We start from the raw sequence: 22,007 nt of genomic DNA, 5'->3' as shown, positions 1-22,007 counted from the left end.
AGCTAACAATGTTCACAATATTATGTTATTTAGCCATATCAGTTGAGTTTTTTCGATGAAATTGTTTATTATACTGCTTGAAGTATTATTTCATGTATTTTATTAAATCATATATACGGATCCGGCATTTGGATTATTATGCATTACCTCATGTATGTTACGTTCCATTTCTTCTTTCAATTGGATACCTACGTCAAGAAATGAAATATGCATTCATTGTTAAATAAGAGGGGATAGGAACTCATGTTATGACATAAGGTTGATTTTCAGAACGCATCTTCTGACATATGACATTACACACATATGTTCTCATTTTCTAGATTAACATAGTGGGTGTTTATGTTTTTGATGATGTGGAAGTAGATGTAACTCAATCACATGAACCAATAAGTTTAAGCCACGCAGCTCATGAGAATCTGGGACAGTTTTAATTTAATAACCAAAAATAGGTCCACAGTAGAATTAAAACTTTGAACAAAATGGGCTTAAAAGTATATGAAATCTTAGTAATTCTTCTAATTTCGTCGGTAATTGGTAAACCAGAAGAAGAACATCCGCAAAGAGTTGTTACCCGAGAATTAAGTGATAAAGAACATTTCGAACAACAGCATCATAACTCAGAATATGACCACGAAGCATTTTTGGGGGCGGAAGAGGCAAAAACCTTCGATCAACTACCTCCTGAAGAGAGTAAAAGGAGACTGGGGTATGTACTTTATTGGCCATTCTTATCTTACATGATTTGCCGGTATTTTATCATTTATCTTGAACCTGATAAGATGTTGATTTAAAATACTATAATACAATCTTAACACTTGGAATAGTGATGAACAACTTCAATTTGGCTATAATTTTTCATTGATAACAAATCAATTGAGCTCACAAATTGGAAATTAGTGAGATCAAAATGCAGTTAGAAATTAGTTACTCACATATTTCTGAATATATCAAATTTTCAATATTATGGAACATCTTAGTTATTTTTTGTAATGCCGGAAATTTAAAGACACCGATATCTAAGAATGAAAGAAAATTATCTAGTATGATAATGAATTTACTTTTACTCCAAATTATGTGGTTTTCTTTTTATCATTATAATTTTTCATGTATATAAGTGGTGTTCATAGAACAAAAAACATTAAATAATTGCCCTTGTATTTGATTATGAAATTTTATTGCCTGATGAATCTTTAATTCCGTTTTGAAACAATGTGCTCTGAATACATTTCCAATCTTCAAAATCATTGTATTCCAATTTAACCACAATCAGTGTATTCAGTTTCATTCTTGAGAGAGAAATAACTAGTATTAGCTATAATGATGGTGCCATTATGGACAGATTTTTTTAAATGTCCCTATAGTATCTGCACCCATGTAAGTATGACCAGTTGATGACAACTGGAACTCAATGATAACTAATAACTCATGGATAACAATACACAGGACTATTTTGATTTTCATAAACTGTTAAAGAAGACATATTTTCTAGAATAATACAATAGTGTGGAAAGTGGAGTAGACAAAACTGTTGACAATCTGTTGCGTTTTTGTTAACAATTCTTTCATATAAGGCCCAGTTATATTTTTTTGAATACATTTATAGACAAGGGCGCTTAAGGTTTAAGTGTGAAGGTAAATATTGCCTTGTTGTGTTTTGACAACAGTAATGGGATGACACTGCAGGTAATTGGGATATAAAGTATTCAGCTTCCTTCACCACTTCAGTTGGTGTTTTATTTGTATTAGGTGCTCTTCCCCTGTTATCAGGTTTTGAAGAGTTCAACACAGTAGTATTTTGAAAGGTATAATGCTATTTTTCCTTTTCGATGTCAAGAGTTCCTAAAAAAATTGTCTGCAAACAGGCATCTCAAATCTTCAATTGATATTTTTGTTTTGTGTGTATACAACATTATTATGAGCAGAATATAAAAAGGAGCCAAGCTATAACTTGATCCCTTTCTGCAACATATCACTGTTGGTCAAAACCACAAAAAGGACTCCTTTTGGCAACCAATATATCTAATAAAAAACATCAAAAAGGGGACAAGTGTTTTCTTCACTCTGCATACAAAAACTTTAACACAGAACAGTAACATGGCGCCTGAGGTATTTTCTTACATATTCAGTTGTCCTTTGGGGCTGCATAATTTTATATGACCCATGTAGATATATATGGACATATTCTATAGATTGTGTTTATTCTGTACTCCCTTTACTTGTGTGCCTTCCTTTCTTGATACCTGTTGTTGAATAAAACTTCTGCCAATCTTGTTACTTAGCTTAATAATTTGGTTACTACTGTTCTTCTAACTGTTCTGCACTTTTCATTTTGACCTTTTTAATTAACTCTAGTTTTTTTAATCATTCCAATTCTCTATATTTCTAATGTTACTCCAATCTACATTCTATTTTATCCACTTTTTCTGATATACCTACAACTGCTCTTATTTAGCCACTTAAGGACTCAGTTATCCCTCTTTTCCTACTCTAGGTTTTCGTCAATGTACATTTACTCACCCTGCTTCGCATTTAATCTTAAGGTTACTGGAAGCCTCTACCATTTGCAGCTATTCTCTTGAGTATTTTCGGAATATATCTCTTGATCACAGATAGCTCCCCAACTAGGAGAAAAAAGTGTAGATGGGAATGTAAAAAGTGGATTTTCTAAACCATGGTGCATACATATTTTGTATAAGTATGGCTGGTTATCTAAAGAATATAGTAATGATATTTTTGACTATAAATGAACTTAAATAATGAATAATTTTTTTTTCAGTTTAATTGTAGATAAAATTGATGTCAATAAAGATGGATTGATTAATAGAGAAGAATTGAAAGATTGGATTAGATTCACACAAAAAAGATATATCACTGAAGATATAGACAGACAATGGAAACAACAAAATCCTGATAATCTTCCAACTTTAGAGTGGGAACGATACCAAAAAATGGTTTACGGCTTTCTGGAAAACATGGATCCATCTGAAATCGAAAAAGATGGAACAGGTAATTATAATGCATTATTAGAACGATTACTACTAATATTCAACAAATAATTTTTGAGAATTAATTTTAAACCCCCTCCCCTCCCAAAAAAGTGTTATAATATATTATGCCACTTGATATAATAATTTCATTATTTAATATTTGAATTAATAGGATTTTCATACAAGAAAATGATGAACAGAGATAGGAGGCGTTGGCAAACTGCAGATAAAGACGGTGATGACAGTTTAACCAAAGAGGAATTTGCATCTTTTCTACATCCCGAAGAAGACCAATATATGAGTGATTTGATTGTAGTGGAAACTTTAGAAGATATTGATAAAAACAATGATGGCAAAGTTTCCTTGGAAGAATACATTGGAGATATGTACAGGTAATGTTACAAGATATATTTAGATTTAATTATCTTTCTCTCCCTCTTCCTTTTCTTTAATACATCTATTTTTTACAATCCATTTGTAATTTAATACCTAAGAATGTATTTGGACTTAAAACTCAGGAAAGAACATTTACTCTAGAAGCTAAAATGAATTAACCCTGCCTAATAACTCATAGAGGATACTAATAACTCCAGCACTATATTAATTACAACTATAAACCCATGATGTAGAAGAAAAATGGAGTCATTACAATAAAACGAATATTTCGAAACAATTACCCATATGCATTCGTGGTTTACCAGGGCAAGTATTACAATATTCCAAAGTTTCTTGTCTTTGTCCTTTATTCTTTTATGTCTATTAGAACCCACAAGACAATCTTTTCTCTTGTCATTCCTCAATATGTCAGTATTTATGAATTTATGACAGACTTCTCCATTTCTCAAAAGGACATTTTCCTCCACCACTTAAGAGATTTTTTTAAGAAACTATGATGTTGCATATTGATCCTGGCGATCAACACCACCTATTGAAGCTGTGTAGTTAACAACAATTTTGGCTTTTCCACATTTTGTTATTTACCTTCTCTTACAAATCTTGTTTTTGTAATGAATCCAACACTATCATTAGTTCTTAACAGTGTTTCCACCTTTTTATCTTTCTAGAACAATATCATTTTTCCTCCCTTTTCTAAGCTATTGGATTTATTTTCACCAAATTTGGGTTCTTCATGGAATCAGGTATGCTCATGCGATTGATAATCATTGTAATTGTTAGATGGTCTTTCATTTGTAGTATTTCCTCTGCCAGTACGCTGCTAGTGTACATATGGTAACCTTGTGCATCTGGTATGTTCGACAATAATTTGTGATATAGATGCAATGGCATTCTAGTACTGACAGGCAAATAAGATTTTATAACATTATCGTTGATAATAATACTACCATAAAATGGAAGAATATTGTACACATACCCAATTTCTGAGTCAGTCAAAAACGTATATTCGTAGGCCCCATTTTGTCGACTTATTTGGCTTGTAGGTTTTAAAACTAAGTTTACTTTTGAATTTTATATCTGATTTGTCGACACATATGAGTATATCTTGTCCTAGTATAAAATATTTTAATGTAAATGTGATATACTTATCGAAAACAGTATAAGGTGGAAGCTAGGTTACTAGAACAATAGAACAATAACAAGATGCGCAGTAGACAAGTGACGTCACCGGTTCTTCACAGCTGTGAGAATGGCAACAACGCTAGCATCTAGATCAGCAAGAGATAACACACATCTTCATAACTCGAACATAATGTTAGTGAGGTTCTGTTTGACATAAAAATATGAACAAAACAAAAATGTAAACATAATGACGTAGGTGGTGTTCTAGCAGCTGATCGTTTTCTTAAATTATATTTATTTTTCTTGTATCGAGTCATAACGGTGTAGTTGGTAAGGTTGTCAAAGTGATTGATTTCCAACAAGGAGACTAGAGGTTCGAAACCTCTGTCGAATAAAATTTTTATGAAATAATCCACTTGGTCTTAGCTCAAAGGAGATTTACAAACACACAAACAACTAAACCTACAGGTGAAGCAAATATAAGCGTGTTAAAAAGTTGTAATATTACAGGACTTACCAAGCTAGTAGGAGTGGCAATAAAACTTTTTGTTGGGACTGCTGATAAATGTGATGACAACAAATTTAATTACATAATTATATATAATATTTTATTGCATATTTTTTATAGAGGAGAAGATGGTGAAGAAGAACCAGATTGGGTGAAAAGTGAACGAGAACAATTCAACACCTACCGGGATAAAGACGGCGATGGTTTCATGGACAGTGATGAAGTGAAAAACTGGATTTTACCAGAAGACTTCGATCATGCTGAAGCAGAAGCTAGGCATTTGATATACGAAGCCGATTCTGATGCCGACGAACAACTCACTAAAGATGAAGTTTTATCCAAATATGATATTTTCGTAGGATCCCAAGCTACAGATTTTGGAGAAGCGTTAGCTAGGCACGACGAATTTTAAATGTGAAATCTTAGATATGATTGAACAAATTTACATTTGATATTATTGGAGTGTTGTATCCAATATTTGTATACTAACACTTCACATTCTTTTTTTGTTCTCGCAGATACTTACCAGTTTGTGTCTCATTGTATGCTTAAATTTAGAGTAAGTGAAATTTTTTCTACAGTTTCTTTTTCTATTCTTCTATTTTGAAAAATATATATACGTGCATTATTTTTGTACATTGTTCCTAATTAAAAATAATAATAAATTGAGTGCATGTATAGTTAGGCAACTCAATGAACTAATCCTAAGACAAATAATTTATCATATAATAAAGTAATTCTAATCACTTTTTTCATTTCAATATTGATTTTCTAGAATCCTATGTCACCTACCTTCATTTATTTTCTCTATTGATCTTTGAAGCCTGGAAAATAAAAACTTTGAAATAATCTTCAAAAAGTGCATAAAATGGAGAGAATTAAATTATCAAATCCCTAGTTAACGACCAAAACTGACGGTACCATATAGTAATACTAGGATAATATGGGTGTAAATTTTTTCAGAAAATTTGGCTTCCTATTTTTAAAAAATTGTATTTTGTATGAAATAATGCAAAATATTTGTTACCTTCATTACACTTTTTATACATACTTTTCTTTGAAGTTGCCAAGGTTTTTGATTGCATACACCTAGCAACCATGTAAACCCAAAAAACTACTTTTTACATACTATTCCAATTTGGTATTGTCAAATGGTTTCATAGAATAAATCAGTTCCCTCAAATGCATTGTATTGACCAATTAGTTTTGGTATGGATATGTATATGTTACCGTTTATTTTATAGATTACCTAGTTATTCCATGAAATAACTGATCGTGTCCGTTAAAGTGTGTAATATGTTATTAATTTGACATTTTGATTAGTTATTTTATAGAAAAACGATCTGTTAATGATAACGACAAATATATTTACCTTCCACCCTTATTGTACCTATGAACTATTACAGGCCATAAAGATAGAACTTGTTTGGTGTCTTGGTGCTAGTTCATTCTGATTAATTGATTGCTTGCACGTACAGTGCCAGCTGCTGTTCGTGAAATACTGTTTCCACGTATCAGGTTTGAGATACTTTTATTTTTTCAAGTTTTATAATTTAGTCATTTGTTATTACGTTAATTACGATTGTTTACATTAAGTGCAATTATTTTTAAGACCTTAAATTGCCTTGAACAATGAATTCTTCAAGTGATAACTAAAAATTATTAAGTTTGGTAGCTGATATAAAGAAATCTAAAACATCAGATAAGAAAGTGGCACGTGATTATTGGTTACTTCAACATTACGATGTCCTTGAAGTTCAAGGAGTAGAAAAATGAATAGTCCCAGTAACAAACGCAACACCAGATGGAATGTTTTATTACTCAAGTGATTCTTTGTTTGACATTTTGTATGAAACTCATTTATATATTGGGCACGGTGGTGAGACCGAATGATAAAAGAACTTAATCTTTGTTACAAAAATATTATGCAAAACTATTAAGATTTTCCTGAATTTTTGTAAATCTTGTCAACAAAAACGCAAAGCGGTCAGAAAAGGTATTGCTGTTAAACCCATGATTTTTTCACATATGTTTCACAAATGAATTCAAGATGTCAGGTTAACCTCATAGATTTTCAATTTATAATAATCAATCAATAAATTTATTTTAGTTTATCATGATCACCTTACAAAGTTTGTAGTTTTAAGACCTTTTTAAATAAAGAGAACTGAAGAAGTTCCAGGACAGTTGCTTGATATATTCCTGTTGTGTAGAGCTCCATGTATATTGCAGTCGGACAATGGAAGAGAATTTTGTAACAAACTTATGGACGACTTAAAATTAACTTGGCCAGAGCTTAAGATCGTACATGAGAAACCAAGACATAGCCTATGCTAAGATTGTGTTGAGAGAGCGAATCAAGACAACCAGTAAACTTTGTGGAGTAACAGGTTAAAAGTTATCCAGTTTATGAAGAACAGAGCGTTCCATTCTGGTATTAGAAGGTCACCTTACGAGGCTATGTTTGGTTGCGAAGCTACAGTTGGACTGTCAACAACTGCCATTTCGAAGGAAGCACTTAATTGTATGTATACATACCTCAAATGATGAAGATCAATTGCAAAATACTTCGACTACAATGAATGTTTCTTCTCAACCTGATAACGAAAAAGTAGTTGAACAAACAGTATTAAATAATCCCATTACGAAAGTATGTGTTGTCTGTTTAAAATAATGCAGTGAAGATATAGTTTGCTTCGAATGTATGAAGCATATCCTGTTCGGAAGATTATGTTTCAGAAGATGAAGTTGAGCAGAAAAGTCTAAAAAATGCTTGGAAATTCAAGCGATAAAAAAAATCTATTTTAGCTATCATCATAAAAATAACCTAAGAAGGATTTTTACAATTGGGCACAAGGAACGGCCGCATAAAACAATTATATTCCCGATCCCAGTTCAGTGTCTGTGAACAAAAGTTAATTAGAATAGAAGAAGTACCGCATGATGAAATATCGGACTGGTCTGTTGCTCCAGCTCAAAGTTTAGGTAATGGTCAGGGATTTAAAAAATTTTCGTGTAAAACCCAGTGTGTCAACAAAAAATGTTTTTGTTTTAGAAATAATGTTATTTATAATCCAAGTGTCATTTTAGTAGTGCTTGTAACAAATGATTTTATGGTACGTTTCCATAAATACCATTTATAAGCTGAATAAATTAGATGAATTGCTTCTTTTTTATTTTAATGTCTATCATTAGTTTATTTTTAGAATAACTAGTTATATCATTTTAGATAAATCGTTCATTTTACAATTCAACTGTCTCTCATTAGTTAATTTATATAATATTTAGTTATTTCAAGAAATAAGTAGTTAAAGTGTCAAATTAATAACATATTACATACTTTAACGGACACGATCAGTTATTTCATGGAATAACTAGGTATTCTACGAAATAACTGCATTATATACTTTAACGGTAACATATATAACTTTATTTCATCATAAGAATATCGTTTCGTACTGAATCGACGCTCTATATTTACAACGTTATTATCCATCCAACGTGTACATAGTATCCCATTATTTTGTCTATCACAGATTTAAAGGTTTCCTTAGGTTTACACTTCATGTCATGATATGAGGATTTAAGTTTGTTGTTCTATTCTTTTGTTTATCTGTTATTAGGGCCTTGAAGTTTATAAAGGTTTTGAAGAACCATCAAAGTATGAAATGCATCATATATTAGAGCCTTTATGGTCACTTGCACCGTAAGGTTAACAATGGTTTAAATTTTAATACTGGCTTAATTTTTTTTTTATTTGCACCGTGTGTTAAACGAAGTTTTAACGTTTTTAAACTTCAAGGTATCCAGAAAGGGTATCGGGTATTTGTAAGTTCAAGTAATCAAATAATATTTATTAGCAATAAAAGTTTTTATTGTTTTTTGATACCATAGGAATTGGAAAATTATTTGGAAAATATGATGTTATCCAAATAATGACCGTTACGTTGCTGGCACTCTTCTAAACGGGAACGAAGATTGGCGATAACACGTCGACACAAAGCTCTTGATATTGCTGCCATTTCTGACCTGATGTTTTCCTTCAATTGGGTTAGGTTCGTTGGATTATTTTGATAAACCTTACTTTTAAGGTATCCCCATACAAAATAGTCAAGGAATAGGAATAGAATATCTTCTTTGATCCAAAGTTCCCATATTTTTTACGATGATATAATAGGAAATTGACTGGTTTCATATCCATACTATGATATGTATGTACATTTAGAATCAGTTTTTGAATGATTATATAGTTTTCAGAGACTTACAAGAGCTGTATTCTCAGAAAAACTTATTGGTGGTGACTCATTCCAAGGAAGTAACTAGACAATTTTATTGAATTTAACACAACTCCACTACAACTTTTTTTTGATAAATTTGAATTTATATGGTTTTTCACTTTTTGTCGAGGAACTGTTGCCTCGTTCTTTACAATTATCCTAAAATTTTATTTTATTTTGCACTTATTTACTGATGTAACCATATACAATGATGATAAAAAATAATAAGGAATTGTTATATGGAATAAAATAAAAAAAAATTAGCTAATCATAATCATTTATTCAATTTCTGATTATTTGCTGCTGCCTACATGTCGGTTTTTAGTTTTTCGATTTACCTTGGGAGATCTACTTGTGCCATTGAATGTACATATAAAATGTTTAAAAAGTGAAGTCTCCCATGACGAGTTTTTTTCTTGATTTGTATGTTTGTCCGTTTCTTTGTTTTCGATAACATTTTTTAATTTTGCGATGATATTACACGTTTTGCATTCATTGTATTACGTGAATTTTACAAGAATCTCTTAAAATATAAAAATAAACACGAAAAACCACTTGTAAAACTTTAAAATGCTTTATATGAAGATAGATGTTTGTACCAATACATCTAATTTTTAAGAAAATTTCCCCAAATCAATAACTTTAACTTGAGCCGAATAAAATACGATGCAAGCGATTATGATTTAAATCGCCGTTTGAATTTTAACAGCCTGTTATTTTAAACAGTAGATTTTAGATTACGATGCAAGTAGGCCTGAATTGTTGTAAATATTGGAGGAAACATAAAAGTATGACATAATATCATATATTAGCGCCTTGAATGTAAATATTCGAAGGTCTATCAATTTCAAAAATGCTGTACAAAACAATGTTTTATCAGTATTAACAAAAGTAGGTGCAAATGTCAATTGCCACTTGTCACTCATATTTCACAGATTAAATCAGATCAAGGTTATCCAACCTTAAAGGGTTGAGCATATATGTATACTTCTATATGGACAGATGATATGGGAAAAAACATCGCTACGTTACGATGCTGACAATATTCATTTTCTCTCTCGTTCGAGATACTTTATCTGTACTGCGCATGCTTCATTCGCGCAAAAGCTGCGTAGAACTAACTGAATCTCCCGGAGGAGAGAGAGTACGATACACTATTTGCTCCACTTAGTCGAAACACCTTCCACTTATTGGAACTGTCCATATAGAAGTATTACATATTTGGGGTTGATGACATCTATGTTTAGAAAAAGAAAAGGAAGAATGTTGGGTTGTTTTTGTTGGTGATTCATGATTGTAATCATATATCTAATACTTCTATATAGACAGTTCCAATAAGTGGAAGCTGATCCGACTAAGGAAGACAGAATGACAACGATTTCTTTATCCTACGAGGTTTCAGCTCGTTTCTGCGCATTCTCAAGCATGCGCAGTATAGATAAAGTGTCTCCAACGAGAGGTAAAATTAATACCGTTGGCACCATAACGTGGGAACATTTTTTCCCATACCAACTGTCCATATGGGAGTATTATGTATAATTGTAATATGGATACACGAGAATTATAATTGTACGTTTAACCTTCATAATACGACAGCTACAGGGGGCCCCGTAGCCGTTTCATAGTTATAGAGCACTTTCTTATGTTTTTTGAGGCGTAGAATTGATTTTTAGAGGGTGCCGAGTCCAAATTCGGTCGTGTAATTTGTTTAATTGTTCTTAAGCATAAACCACAATGAAAGCTGAAAAACAACAAAAAAGCTCATGCTATTAGTTTGGTGGGATAATAAAAGTGTTGAGTTTTTTCAGCTGCTTCCAAGGAACCAAGCGATCAATTCTGATTACTGTCAACAATTAATGAAATTTACTCATATTTCGCAGAATGAAACAGATCAGGGTTATCCAACCTTAAAAGACAGAGCTGTATAATTATAAGGCTAGTTGCCTAATGTATTAAACGGTTGTGGACACCTATGTTGAGACACAATGTAGAAAAAGAAGAGGAAGGAATTTGGATTGTTGGTTATTTATGATTTTAATATGGATACATGAGAATTATAATTTTACGTTTAACCCTCAGTAGGGCCGTTTCATACTCTCCTCAGTTACAGAGCGTTTTCCTATGATTTTTGATGTGTAGAATCGATTTTTCGAGGGTATCGAGCCCAAATCTGGTTGAGTAATTTGTTATAAACAATTAAATTGTTTATGAAGCTATAACTCTTAAACAAAGTGAAGAATGAAAAAACGTTACGAATAAAAAAGATTTACAAAAAAGGTGCGTACAGTTTTTTTCCAAAAATTAATATTTAAAAAGTTATCGTCATTATAATACAAAATTATTATAAAATTGACGTTTTTTTTTCACTTTATCAGTCATTACTCTGTTCCTTCATGACGTAGAAAGATTTAAAGCAGCTCATTCTCAACGTAAAAGCTCAAGCCTCTTAATGAGATGTGGTAGAACTTTTAAATATTATCTGTTAAAAAGTGAGAGATGCCTTAATGTACAAATTTTCATGAAAAAAAGCACCGTAAGTGTTTTAAGGGTATATAAATTTAAAAAGTAGTAACTTAAAGTGCTAATCAATACGAACATTTTGACTATTTCCAATTATGATTTCGACTCTTAGTTGTAAGTTATGCGGGTTTTAAACGGCGTGATCTGAGGCGCGTCTCAAAAATATATTAAACAACCAATCAGAGGATGTTCTAAATAAATTTTTTCAATTAATGCAAATAACACATTTATCCATTACCGACATTGTAACAAATTAAGATGTAAACTTCAGCGAAGTCTATCTATTACTGTAATGTATAGTAACGTTTTTCGTATTTATTTACACTCTTTTTATTCATGGGGTTAATTAACATACACTGTCTTTTACGCTGTTAATTTATTTAATAATATATAATACACTTAACTTTAACTGCGATCAGTTTTACTAATCCGTCCTTTTCACTAGAACTATTTATTTAAAACTAACTAACTGCGCTAAATTATGTACTTATATACCTATTCCAAAAGAATTCTCTAGATTTAGAACAAAAAGAAATAAAATAAATAAATAGCTCTTCCTGGATTATTAATCTAAAGAAACCATATGAATAAACCGCTTGCTATAAAAAAATTGATTACACCCAAACATCAAACGAGCCCCGCCTTGTGCTCCTCCACCAAATTTTAAAATTCCATTGTAACTGGCAGGGCCGGCTTACGGATCCATTTCGCGAACTTCCTTATCTGGCTTTGTTTTCAAGTAGACTCTAAAGAAACTACGTCCACGAAATCCTACTAGCGTATCGCCAACGATCACAAATTCTGTTGGAGTATAATTACTACGTAAATTGGCAATAAACTTTAAATATTTCTCTAACATAGCGGCCAATTTGCCCTCTAAAATATTCCTGTCTCTCCTAGTTGCAATGTCTCAAAGTTCCATCTGTTATCCTTAGTGAGGATACATCTTCATGATTGGACTTAAATACTCCCCATAAGTAAATTAATTCAAAAGAAGCTTTTAATTCTGTATAACAAAGATGATAAACGAAACTGGCCGTAATTCCATGCGCAACGCTGATTTCTGTTATGTTGATATATTCCAAAATAATTTACAACATATCTTCTGGAATCAAAAGAGATCGTGCCTCATAAGCAGTTTGTGGTCTGTTTAGAAATGCTAAGCCACAAATCCCAGATATATGAACCCTGATAATATTCTTCATCTTTTTACTCAGAAATAAATGAATCAGAATCATGGTTACTGTGTTCACTACTGGCATCACTTAATCCTTCGTCATCTTGATGAATGTTTCGTTTCATTTTCTTCTCCCCTTTCTTCATCGGTCTCTCCTTCTTTATCCATTCCTCAAATCCATTACTTCGTCGGCAGTTATAAGACGACCGTCAACACGTATTGTATCATCTGTACTGGCCATTGAAGCACACGAAACGTTTTTCATTGTACAATAAAAAAATAAATATGTGAAAAAATTCGAAAGTGATATGGGGAAGTCTTTATTGACCCCAATTGCCTCCTACCTTACGAAGACGTTATGTCACAAGCACAAAGCCAACTGAGAATAGCTAGAGTGGTGTGACCGATTGAGTTTTGGTTTTTGCGATATCACCCGAAACGTGTACGCTGAAACCACATTTATTGTTGTTAATCACACAACAAAAATTACCCCTTAAAACTTAAAAACTAATGTAATCTTTTCATGGACAAAACGACATAGTGATGCTTTACCTCAAATTAAACAATTGATAACATCTCAACTAGACTCAACAAATGTTGATGAAAATAAAGAAATAGAAATAGGTAGAAACCGATGCTAGTCAATTTGAATTAGGCCGTTATTTACTTCCAAAGCTTGTGCCTCAAGATAATTTCATACACAGTGAAACTCCGATTAGTCAGATTGAAAAATAATATTTAGTTATTTTATGGGCCTGTAACAAATTTCACAACTATGTCATTAGTCGTTATGTTAAAGTTGACTCTGATCATCGTCCACTAGAATCTCTAATGAAAAAAGTAGTATCCGAAATTAATTCACCACGTCTCCAAAAAATTAGAGTTAAGCTCTTAAAATACGACATAGAAGGAATTTTCAGTGAGCTTTTCAATGTGAATCATGAATAGTTGAACTATAATAAAAGGTGGTTGTTTGTAAAAATCGTTTTTTTTTTACTGGTAATAGTTTTGCTCCATAAATATTTTCGTTAATTGTAAATATTCTTTAATTATGTGAGCTTCCAAATTATTAGATTTCAGTAAATCTTCAAGGTACTCCAAGATCTGTGGGAGCAGGTTTTTCCTTATCTTCAATTTCTGTACTTTTAACTTTGTTGATAAATTCTAATGAATTCTTCACAGAAAAACTCTCTGGTTTGAGGGGTAGGTTTCCAAACTCATTCGTTAACCATCTGGAAATGTTACTAGATGTTCCCAGGTGTGTGAATTTTGGGAATGCAATAGAGCTTTGATAATGTTGGACTATTTACTGATAACTTATTGCCAAGTGCACCGGTAACAAGGTTCTTACAATTCCTAAGTGTTTCTTTCACACTTCTGATCATCGTCTTGGACTATATCAGATAGTAAACGAGCCACAATTTGAACAAATTCTGTAAAAAATAGTTTTGATTTAATAAACTGTTTAATCAATTCAAATCTTATTACCTAAAATTAAGTTCATTTCGATTTTTAAGTTTCTCTAAGTTTCTCGTTTTTTTCCTACTCAAATTATTTTTCAATAATACAGAAAATGTCATAACTTATTCATTTTTTTTTTTGACTTGTTAAAAGATGCAGGTTAAAATGTTTTTGCACTATCTTAAAACATAGATATTGCGTGTTTTAAGAATTTGTGCATTACTTTTTCATATGTAGGGTACAAATGAGAGATTTGTGACATTTTTTTTAGTAATTTCCACCCTTTTCACACCCCCCACCATACCTCCATTACATCCCGCCACAACTGAAAAAGTGTCACAAAATTTGTACCCTACTTTCATAATCCTATATATTTCTCAGATATCTTTGCAAATTCAATGAAATGGATTATTTATGAAACTAAGTTTTACGGAATCCAACGATTATTGGACGGATAATGAATTTTTCACTCTAGAACTATACCACTATACAGATAGGATCTTGTTTAGAGAAACAAAGGAAACAATGTTTGCGCTTGGTTCTTCCATAATTAATTATTTTTAGGTTGATTCTAATAGTATTTCCAAAGTTTCCTTAGCATTCGTTTGGAACAGACATTAAACGTTAATGCACAGGTCAGTGTCCATTGTTGGAGTTTTGACCTATTAGATCTATCTTTATCTCCGCTCTTCGACGTATACACTATTGTTTCCAATTCTCTACCCTCATACTTTAGGTCAGGCGTCTGCATTTGAGTTTTGAGACTTGAGATAACTGAATTTATTCTTTTCTCTTTTAAGTCTGAGAAGATAATTGAATACTATTTATTCAAAAAATAACATTTTCTTTTTTCCTTTATCACTATTATACCAGATGTGGCAATGTAGTTGTTAAAATTTATCATTAAAATAATTTATTATCAAACTTTCCATTAGTCCCTATTTAACTCAAAACAATGATTCCAGCCTAGATTCCACAATAATCGTCTGAAGTTAACCCATTCAGAAAACGTGTACCTTCGACCACTCCAGAATACAAACATAGAAACAGAAATTATTTAATCGACAGAAACATGTTCTCGATGAAGATTATCGTGAATTTCTGAAAAAACTATCAACAATGCCTTCAGCTGCGACTTGGATATCTTCGCTTTTGTTGGAGGCTTCCAATTGATTTCTAGCTACTGTTACCTTTGTTAATGGGTCTTGGAGTCATACTCCAATTTCCAAGTCTCATACCCGGTGATTATTGGAATCGTCCTGTGCCTGGCTTCACTTGGAATACTCCAAAAATTCCAACTTAGATGAAAGAGTTTTTTCTTTTGCTAAGCAGAATTGGACGGACTGCCGTGACGCAGAGTTGTCAATTCTCGAGTTATGTCGAAATTTCAGGAATTTAATTGTTAGACCCCGTAGTTTGAAATTATGAGGGTTGCCTAAAAAGTTCCTGACCTCAACCTGAAGATGTTAAAACTTATCAGTTTCCGTTGGAAAATTTTTGCATATGTAGATAGAGTTTCATTAAGATTTCATGTCATCAAGAAGTTAGATGGAGACTGTGCGCCATCATTTACAATCGTAAAATTTTCGGAAGTTGAATTCAAACGTAATTGTATCAGCTTGACTGACGACAAGGGGGGATCTAAACATTACTACAACCAGGGATATATCGAATTAAGGTTAGAGAGATGGAAGATTCTATCGACATATCAAAAGAACGCATTTACCACATAATTACTGAAGAATTATTTATGCGTAAGTGGTCCGCGCGTTGGATGGCAATTTTGCTCACACTGGACCGAAAGCACATTCGAATGAACATTTTCCAAACCTTAATAATATGTCGAATCTGAACTGTAGATAAAACCTGAATTCACCACTATACTCTTTAAATAAAAAACAGTCTATCGTTTTTTGGTTTAGTCATTGGATTGTATTCATCGGTAACATAATAACAAGAGAGTATTACGTATCATTGTTTGATAAAGAAGGGGAGAAATTATAAGAAAGCGACCGCATTTGATAAAAAGAAAGTGTTTTCACGAATTGCAATTTGAATTGGTTGACCACTTACAGTATTTACCATCTAGCTTCTAGCGACTTTTTCCTGTCTACTGACCTGAAAGTTTTACTTGCTGGAGAGACGTTATCACACATATTTTGAGTAAAAATAAAATAAGAAAGGAATTATGTAAGTACTAGATATAACAAAGTTAAAAAGACTTTACAAAACTTGCCATCAAATCTGAAGAATAATTTCACTACAAATTTCCTAATATTTACTATAAGTTGTGTAAGATAGAGGTAGAGCTTTGATTGATATTTGAATTAACAAATTTCTTATTTTCAAATAATTTTAAATGTTCTCTATACTTAACCATGCAGGAATCAACGCTATGATTATAAATATGTTCAACAACGGCATTCAGTCACGGAAAACTAATAAAACGAAATTTTATTTGTGATTTTGGAATGTCTATTATTGAAAAACAATTGAGACGCTGCAAAGACAACCCACCGTTTCCAAGGAATATTTTCAAATGCATACATGGCTTATTATTTATTAAAACTCTTATAGAACAGCCAAAGAAGATCACAAGATCTATATAAGTGGTTTTGGATGCGACAGGAGAAAAGATCGGAATACCAAATACAAAAAAAGCAAACGATGTAGGGTATCAATATGCTTAGAGCACGATTTTTTTTTGTTAATAGGCTGCATAGACAATCCACTGATTCCAAAGAATATTCTCAAAGGCATACGTGGCTTATTATTTAGTAAAACTCTTATAGAACAGCTAAAATTGTAGTAATTTGAACCAACTAGGATCGCAATAAAACTAGCTATGTTGAGTTATTTCTGTTTTATTTTTATTTCTCACCTCATTAGATTCTCGATAGTAAGGCAATAAGAAGTTATTAGGTACTTTTTTCTTAGGCTAAACCAAACTTTTATTTGAAACAAGTACAGTTTTTGTTACAAATCCTAAAAGCATTAAAAATTTTCATGATATTTGACATATTTGTTTTATTTTGGTTCTTCAATAGTCCAATAAAAATAATACATACATTAATGGTGTTTAAAATATAATAACTATAAAAAATATAATGAAAATGGGTCCTGGAAATTCCACTGTCTGCAAGACGAATCTATTCACGTAGTTCCTGGAAGGTTAATAATGCTACGTCGCGTCCTTAAGCCGCCTCTGTCCTGCTGTTATGGAATTCTAATATTCGGCGAAGGGGGGAACGTTTGATGTACGATTGAAGTACCCGGAATTTTTTATTATAGCTGGCGGGTTAATTATATTGTTTCTTTTGAATAATTTCTAGGAAGGTATATTTATGTATTTGTTTTCTTTCTTTACTTCGTAGAAATCTTTAGAATTTTTTGGGATATATAAGGAGTTGTGTAGCGAATTTAGTTAGTTTATAATAAATAGTCGTAGTAAACAGACCGAAATAGATAGTTAAGTAATAGTGATAAGTGGATTATTCTTATTTAGTGTATAGTGTTTAAATAATTTAAGACAGTGTCTATTAATTCAGCCCACGAATAGAAATATTATAAATAAATAAAAAACAAAAACCTCACAATAATTATTAATCTGCAACGATTCACTAACACATGCGGATTTGATAGCCAAATTTAAAACCAACAAGTTATTCTTATGACAAGAAGGCTAGAAGTTGATAACACATAAGCTTCAGCCACCTGTTCATTACACTGCTCATAAAAAACAACTATAGATAACTATATACGGAAAATTATTAACTTTTAATGTTCAAAAAACCCTATTTATATACCCCTTTACTAAATTTACTAAGCTAGAGTCGTACATTAAATGAATACTTCTCGCTTTTTGACACGCTTATATTAGATTGGTATACAGAGTGATTTTTATGTATGGAACGTCTCAATTATCTCGGAAACGGCTTGTACTATTTTTATAAATGTTTGTATTTATATTGTTGTCACATTTTTCCATTTTTCAGAAAAATAATTAACTTTGTTATTTCAAATTAATCACTGCTTTTAGAAATCCTTAAGAAATACTTATTATTTTTCATTGTTCCATGTTCCCTATACATAGATGCCATAATTTCGAATTTTCCGTTATCTCCGCTGAAGTTGAAATAATACTGCTACAATAACAAATTGGACGTTTCAATAAATTATTATTGTTGAAGTTTATTGAAAGTCATGATGGATCGCTTATGTACAAAGAACGATTTGATATTTTAATCATATTAGGATATGGTGATAGGCGTAGAAATCAGCAAAAAACGGGTGGTATCTTTAATAATTTATACCCTAACCGAAATCCCAAAACAAGATCTACTACCAGTAGATTAGTAAAAAACTTTAACGAAACTGGTTCAGTGGAATATTTATCCAAATCAGGACGCAGAAAAACTGCATCAACTGAAAACAAATCTTTAGATGTTTGTGTCCTATTGGAAGAAGATCCACACTTGAGTACTGGTTAAATAGTTAGGCAGCTTGATATTTCCCAAAAATCCTTAATGAAAATTCTGCGTGATAATAAATTCCATCCATACAAAGTGACATTGGTTCAAGAAGTGTCAAATGACGATTTTGATAGACGTTAAGAGTATGAAAAATGATGAAAAAATGTTACAATCAAAACGATCCAAATCTTTCAAGTAATGTTATGTGTTGCGATGAGGCCACTTTTTGTATCGTAAATCGACATAATTGTAGATACTGGTCACGTAACAATCCTCGATGGATGCGTGAATTCCACACTTAATATTCCGAAAAACTAAATGTATGGGCTGGAATAATAGGCGACAAAATAATTGTCTTATTTTCATTGCCGGTAACTTAAATGGTCCGGCGTATTTAGATTTATTGGAAAATAGTATTATATCTGAGTTGGCTCAGATATTTCCAAATCCAGGTAAGTATTTTAAATTACATTTAAAAAAACTCATTACTAGAAATTTTAAGACAATATCACAAACGACAATATTTGGTTACAACAAGATGGTACCCACTATGCGTGTGTGGTGAGGCAATACCCAAATAATGTGTTTCTCACAAGATGGATCGGAGAGCGTGGCCCTTGCGATCACCCGACATGAATCCTTTAGACTATTTACTGTGGGGTCACTTAAGAAACATCGTTTATAAGACAAAGCCTGCCAATATTCAGAAATTAAATGATAGGATTATCACAGATATAAGAAGAATTGAGCAGTCAGGGATGCATCTGCTGTAATCGCCACTGTATGTTTCCTAAAATATGTAATTTTTCTACTTCACTAATTGGATCTACTTCTAACATGACACAAACATTTAAAGATTTGTCTTTAATAGACCTTGTTACGAGATTTGTAATAGCACATAAATTATTGAAGAATATTCAAATTAAATGAGTTTATTCAATCGCAACTAGGTATCTACTAAATGTACAATATTTATTGTAACTTTGGTGGAGATACTGTAAATGTAGCTATAACTCCGAAATTATGGCATTTAGATTTAAGGAACAGGATGAAAAATAGTAAGTATTTCTTAAGGATTTCGAAAAGTGCAAAAAAATACAGGGTGATCTTTTGAAACAAAATTCATTATTTTTCCGGAAAAAGGAAAGATCTGAAAACAATGTAAATACCACCATAATGCCGGCCGTATCACAAGACCCTTGCGCACATAAATTTATATAAATCGTACCATTACCGAGATAATTGAGGCGTTCCATACATAAAATTCACTCTATATATGTATGCGAAGAATACTTGAGGTTGGATTTTTGAGCACGTCGTAATTTTTAGAAATTTCGCACACTTATCAAGGACCGATGATAATACAATAATTTAATAAATTCGTGCCAGGAATTTCAAAAGTTTCACCAGAAACATATCTAGTTTGTGTCAAGCACCAAAGAACGTCTTCAAACATGCGTATGCTTATTTGCATAATAGAATAAAAACTTGGTATTTTCAGAAAGTGGGCGTAAGAACCACTTATCTTATGAAAGGAATTAGGCAGAAGTGCATTCAACTACTTCTCAGATAAGTTACCGACATTGGAATAAAAATTAATGATAGTAAAACATACTTAAAATTAGAAAATATTTTTCAGCACTTTAAATAAGGGTAGAATTGTAGATAAAAGGTACCATTTCAATGTAAAACAGCGTAGGGCGCTTTCTGAAATAATTTTATAATTACTATACTTATAGCTATCTACAAACATTAAATAATTACATTAATTAATATCAAGCCATCCTCATTTTTTTAAATAACAGTGACATTTTTATCACATTTATCTGAAGAGTTAGAAAATTATTTTCTAATTTTTAGTTGGTTATATTTACAAAGATTTGTTAATAATGGATGGTTTCTCTGGTAATTATGAAATGAAAGAAATGAAAAATATTGTTTACTCCCCGTATTAAATTCGGGAAACATCTAACAAACCGCTATTTCACGTGGACTCATCATCTCCACTGTTTACCAATGAAAACATAAATGTATTTCTATTGGCCGAAGCTGTATATACACAATTTCTTCGAAATATTCCTGCCAGACAGCTTACGATAAGCATAGGCGTGTAATAAGAATAAGGACAGGTAAGAATTTAATAATAAAGATTTACAGGAAAATATTCAGCAATCTGATACTGCAATCATGATAAGAATTGCTGTATTAACTAGAGTAAATACATTTTCCATTTATAGAAGAGTCACGAAAGGGGTTGCTGTGGATCATTCACAGAACCGAAAAACATGTAACGAGTTTATATCTAGGACAATTATACAGAATACAATTATACCAGTTTAGAAACATTGCGTCAAGTTTTGTCAGCATGTGGTTTTAAACACAAAAAACTGAATAAACGGATGGCAATAACCGAATTGTCAAAGATCATTTGATAGCGACAAGGTTATTTGCGTCATATAAAAGACTACCGAAGTTCTAATAGACAAATAATTTATCTAGATGGAACATAGTTTGACAGTAACGATGTAGTAAATTTTGATTGAGAATCGTAAAAATTGTAAAGAACAGGGTCATACTCTTCTCTGACTACCTCCTTACTATTGTATATTTAACCCTATAAAGTTAATATGGGCAAACGTAAAATCAGAATTACGAAAATGTAATCAGCTCCCAGAACTGAGTAAAAAGCTTGTAGAACTCGTAAAGAAAGTTCCTGCAGCAGACCGCCAAGAGCTTTGAAAAAACTGTGTTGACATGCTATCAAAGATGAAGATGAGTATCACCCTCTTTACAACCCTTTATAATTCAATCAAATAATGACTCTAGCTCAGACGATTCTGACTACCATTATTATTCATAAAGGTACTTTTAAATTGAAATATTTTTTTATTTTATTTCATTCGCAAAGAATCAATTTTCTTTTATTGTTTTTGCTGAAATTTAGTTTTCTAGAAAAAAAAAACGAATGGGGTACAAAAAGGGCTCAGTTCACGTCTGGTACCCTATTTAAACCAAACGCCCTTACAGGCAGGTGCATTTAGCTCGTCTATTTACGTTTTATAATTAAATAAAATTATTAATTAATTA

General features: G+C 31.7%; 1 protein-coding gene across 1 annotated transcript; it reads left to right on the top strand.

The window, feature by feature from the left end:
- The first annotated feature begins 220 nt into the window (after positions 1–220).
- On the top strand, positions 221–10,573 carry LOC130450271 (calumenin). The gene is made up of 4 exons (XM_056788587.1): positions 221–706; positions 2,777–3,006; positions 3,160–3,379; positions 5,134–10,573. The coding sequence occupies exons 1-4, from the start codon at positions 480–482 to the stop codon at positions 5,423–5,425; spliced, it is 969 nt and encodes a 322-aa protein (XP_056644565.1). The 5' UTR covers positions 221–479; the 3' UTR covers positions 5,426–10,573.
- Positions 10,574–22,007: the final 11,434 nt, after the last annotated feature.

This window comes from Diorhabda sublineata, chromosome 11 (assembly GCF_026230105.1).
Source record: "Diorhabda sublineata isolate icDioSubl1.1 chromosome 11, icDioSubl1.1, whole genome shotgun sequence".
Classification (NCBI taxonomy): Eukaryota; Metazoa; Arthropoda; class Insecta; order Coleoptera; family Chrysomelidae; genus Diorhabda; species Diorhabda sublineata.
This window is presented reverse-complemented; position numbering and strand designations above follow the sequence as displayed.

Coding starts and splice junctions, on each gene's coding strand:
- LOC130450271 (XM_056788587.1), top strand. CDS start 480: ATGGGCTTAAAAGTATATGAAATCTTAGTAATTCTTCTAATTTCGTCG. Junction 707..2,776: donor GAGAGTAAAAGGAGACTGGG/GTATGTACTTTA, acceptor TTTTTTTTTCAG/TTTAATTGTAGATAAAATTG. Junction 3,007..3,159: donor AATCGAAAAAGATGGAACAG/GTAATTATAATG, acceptor TTGAATTAATAG/GATTTTCATACAAGAAAATG.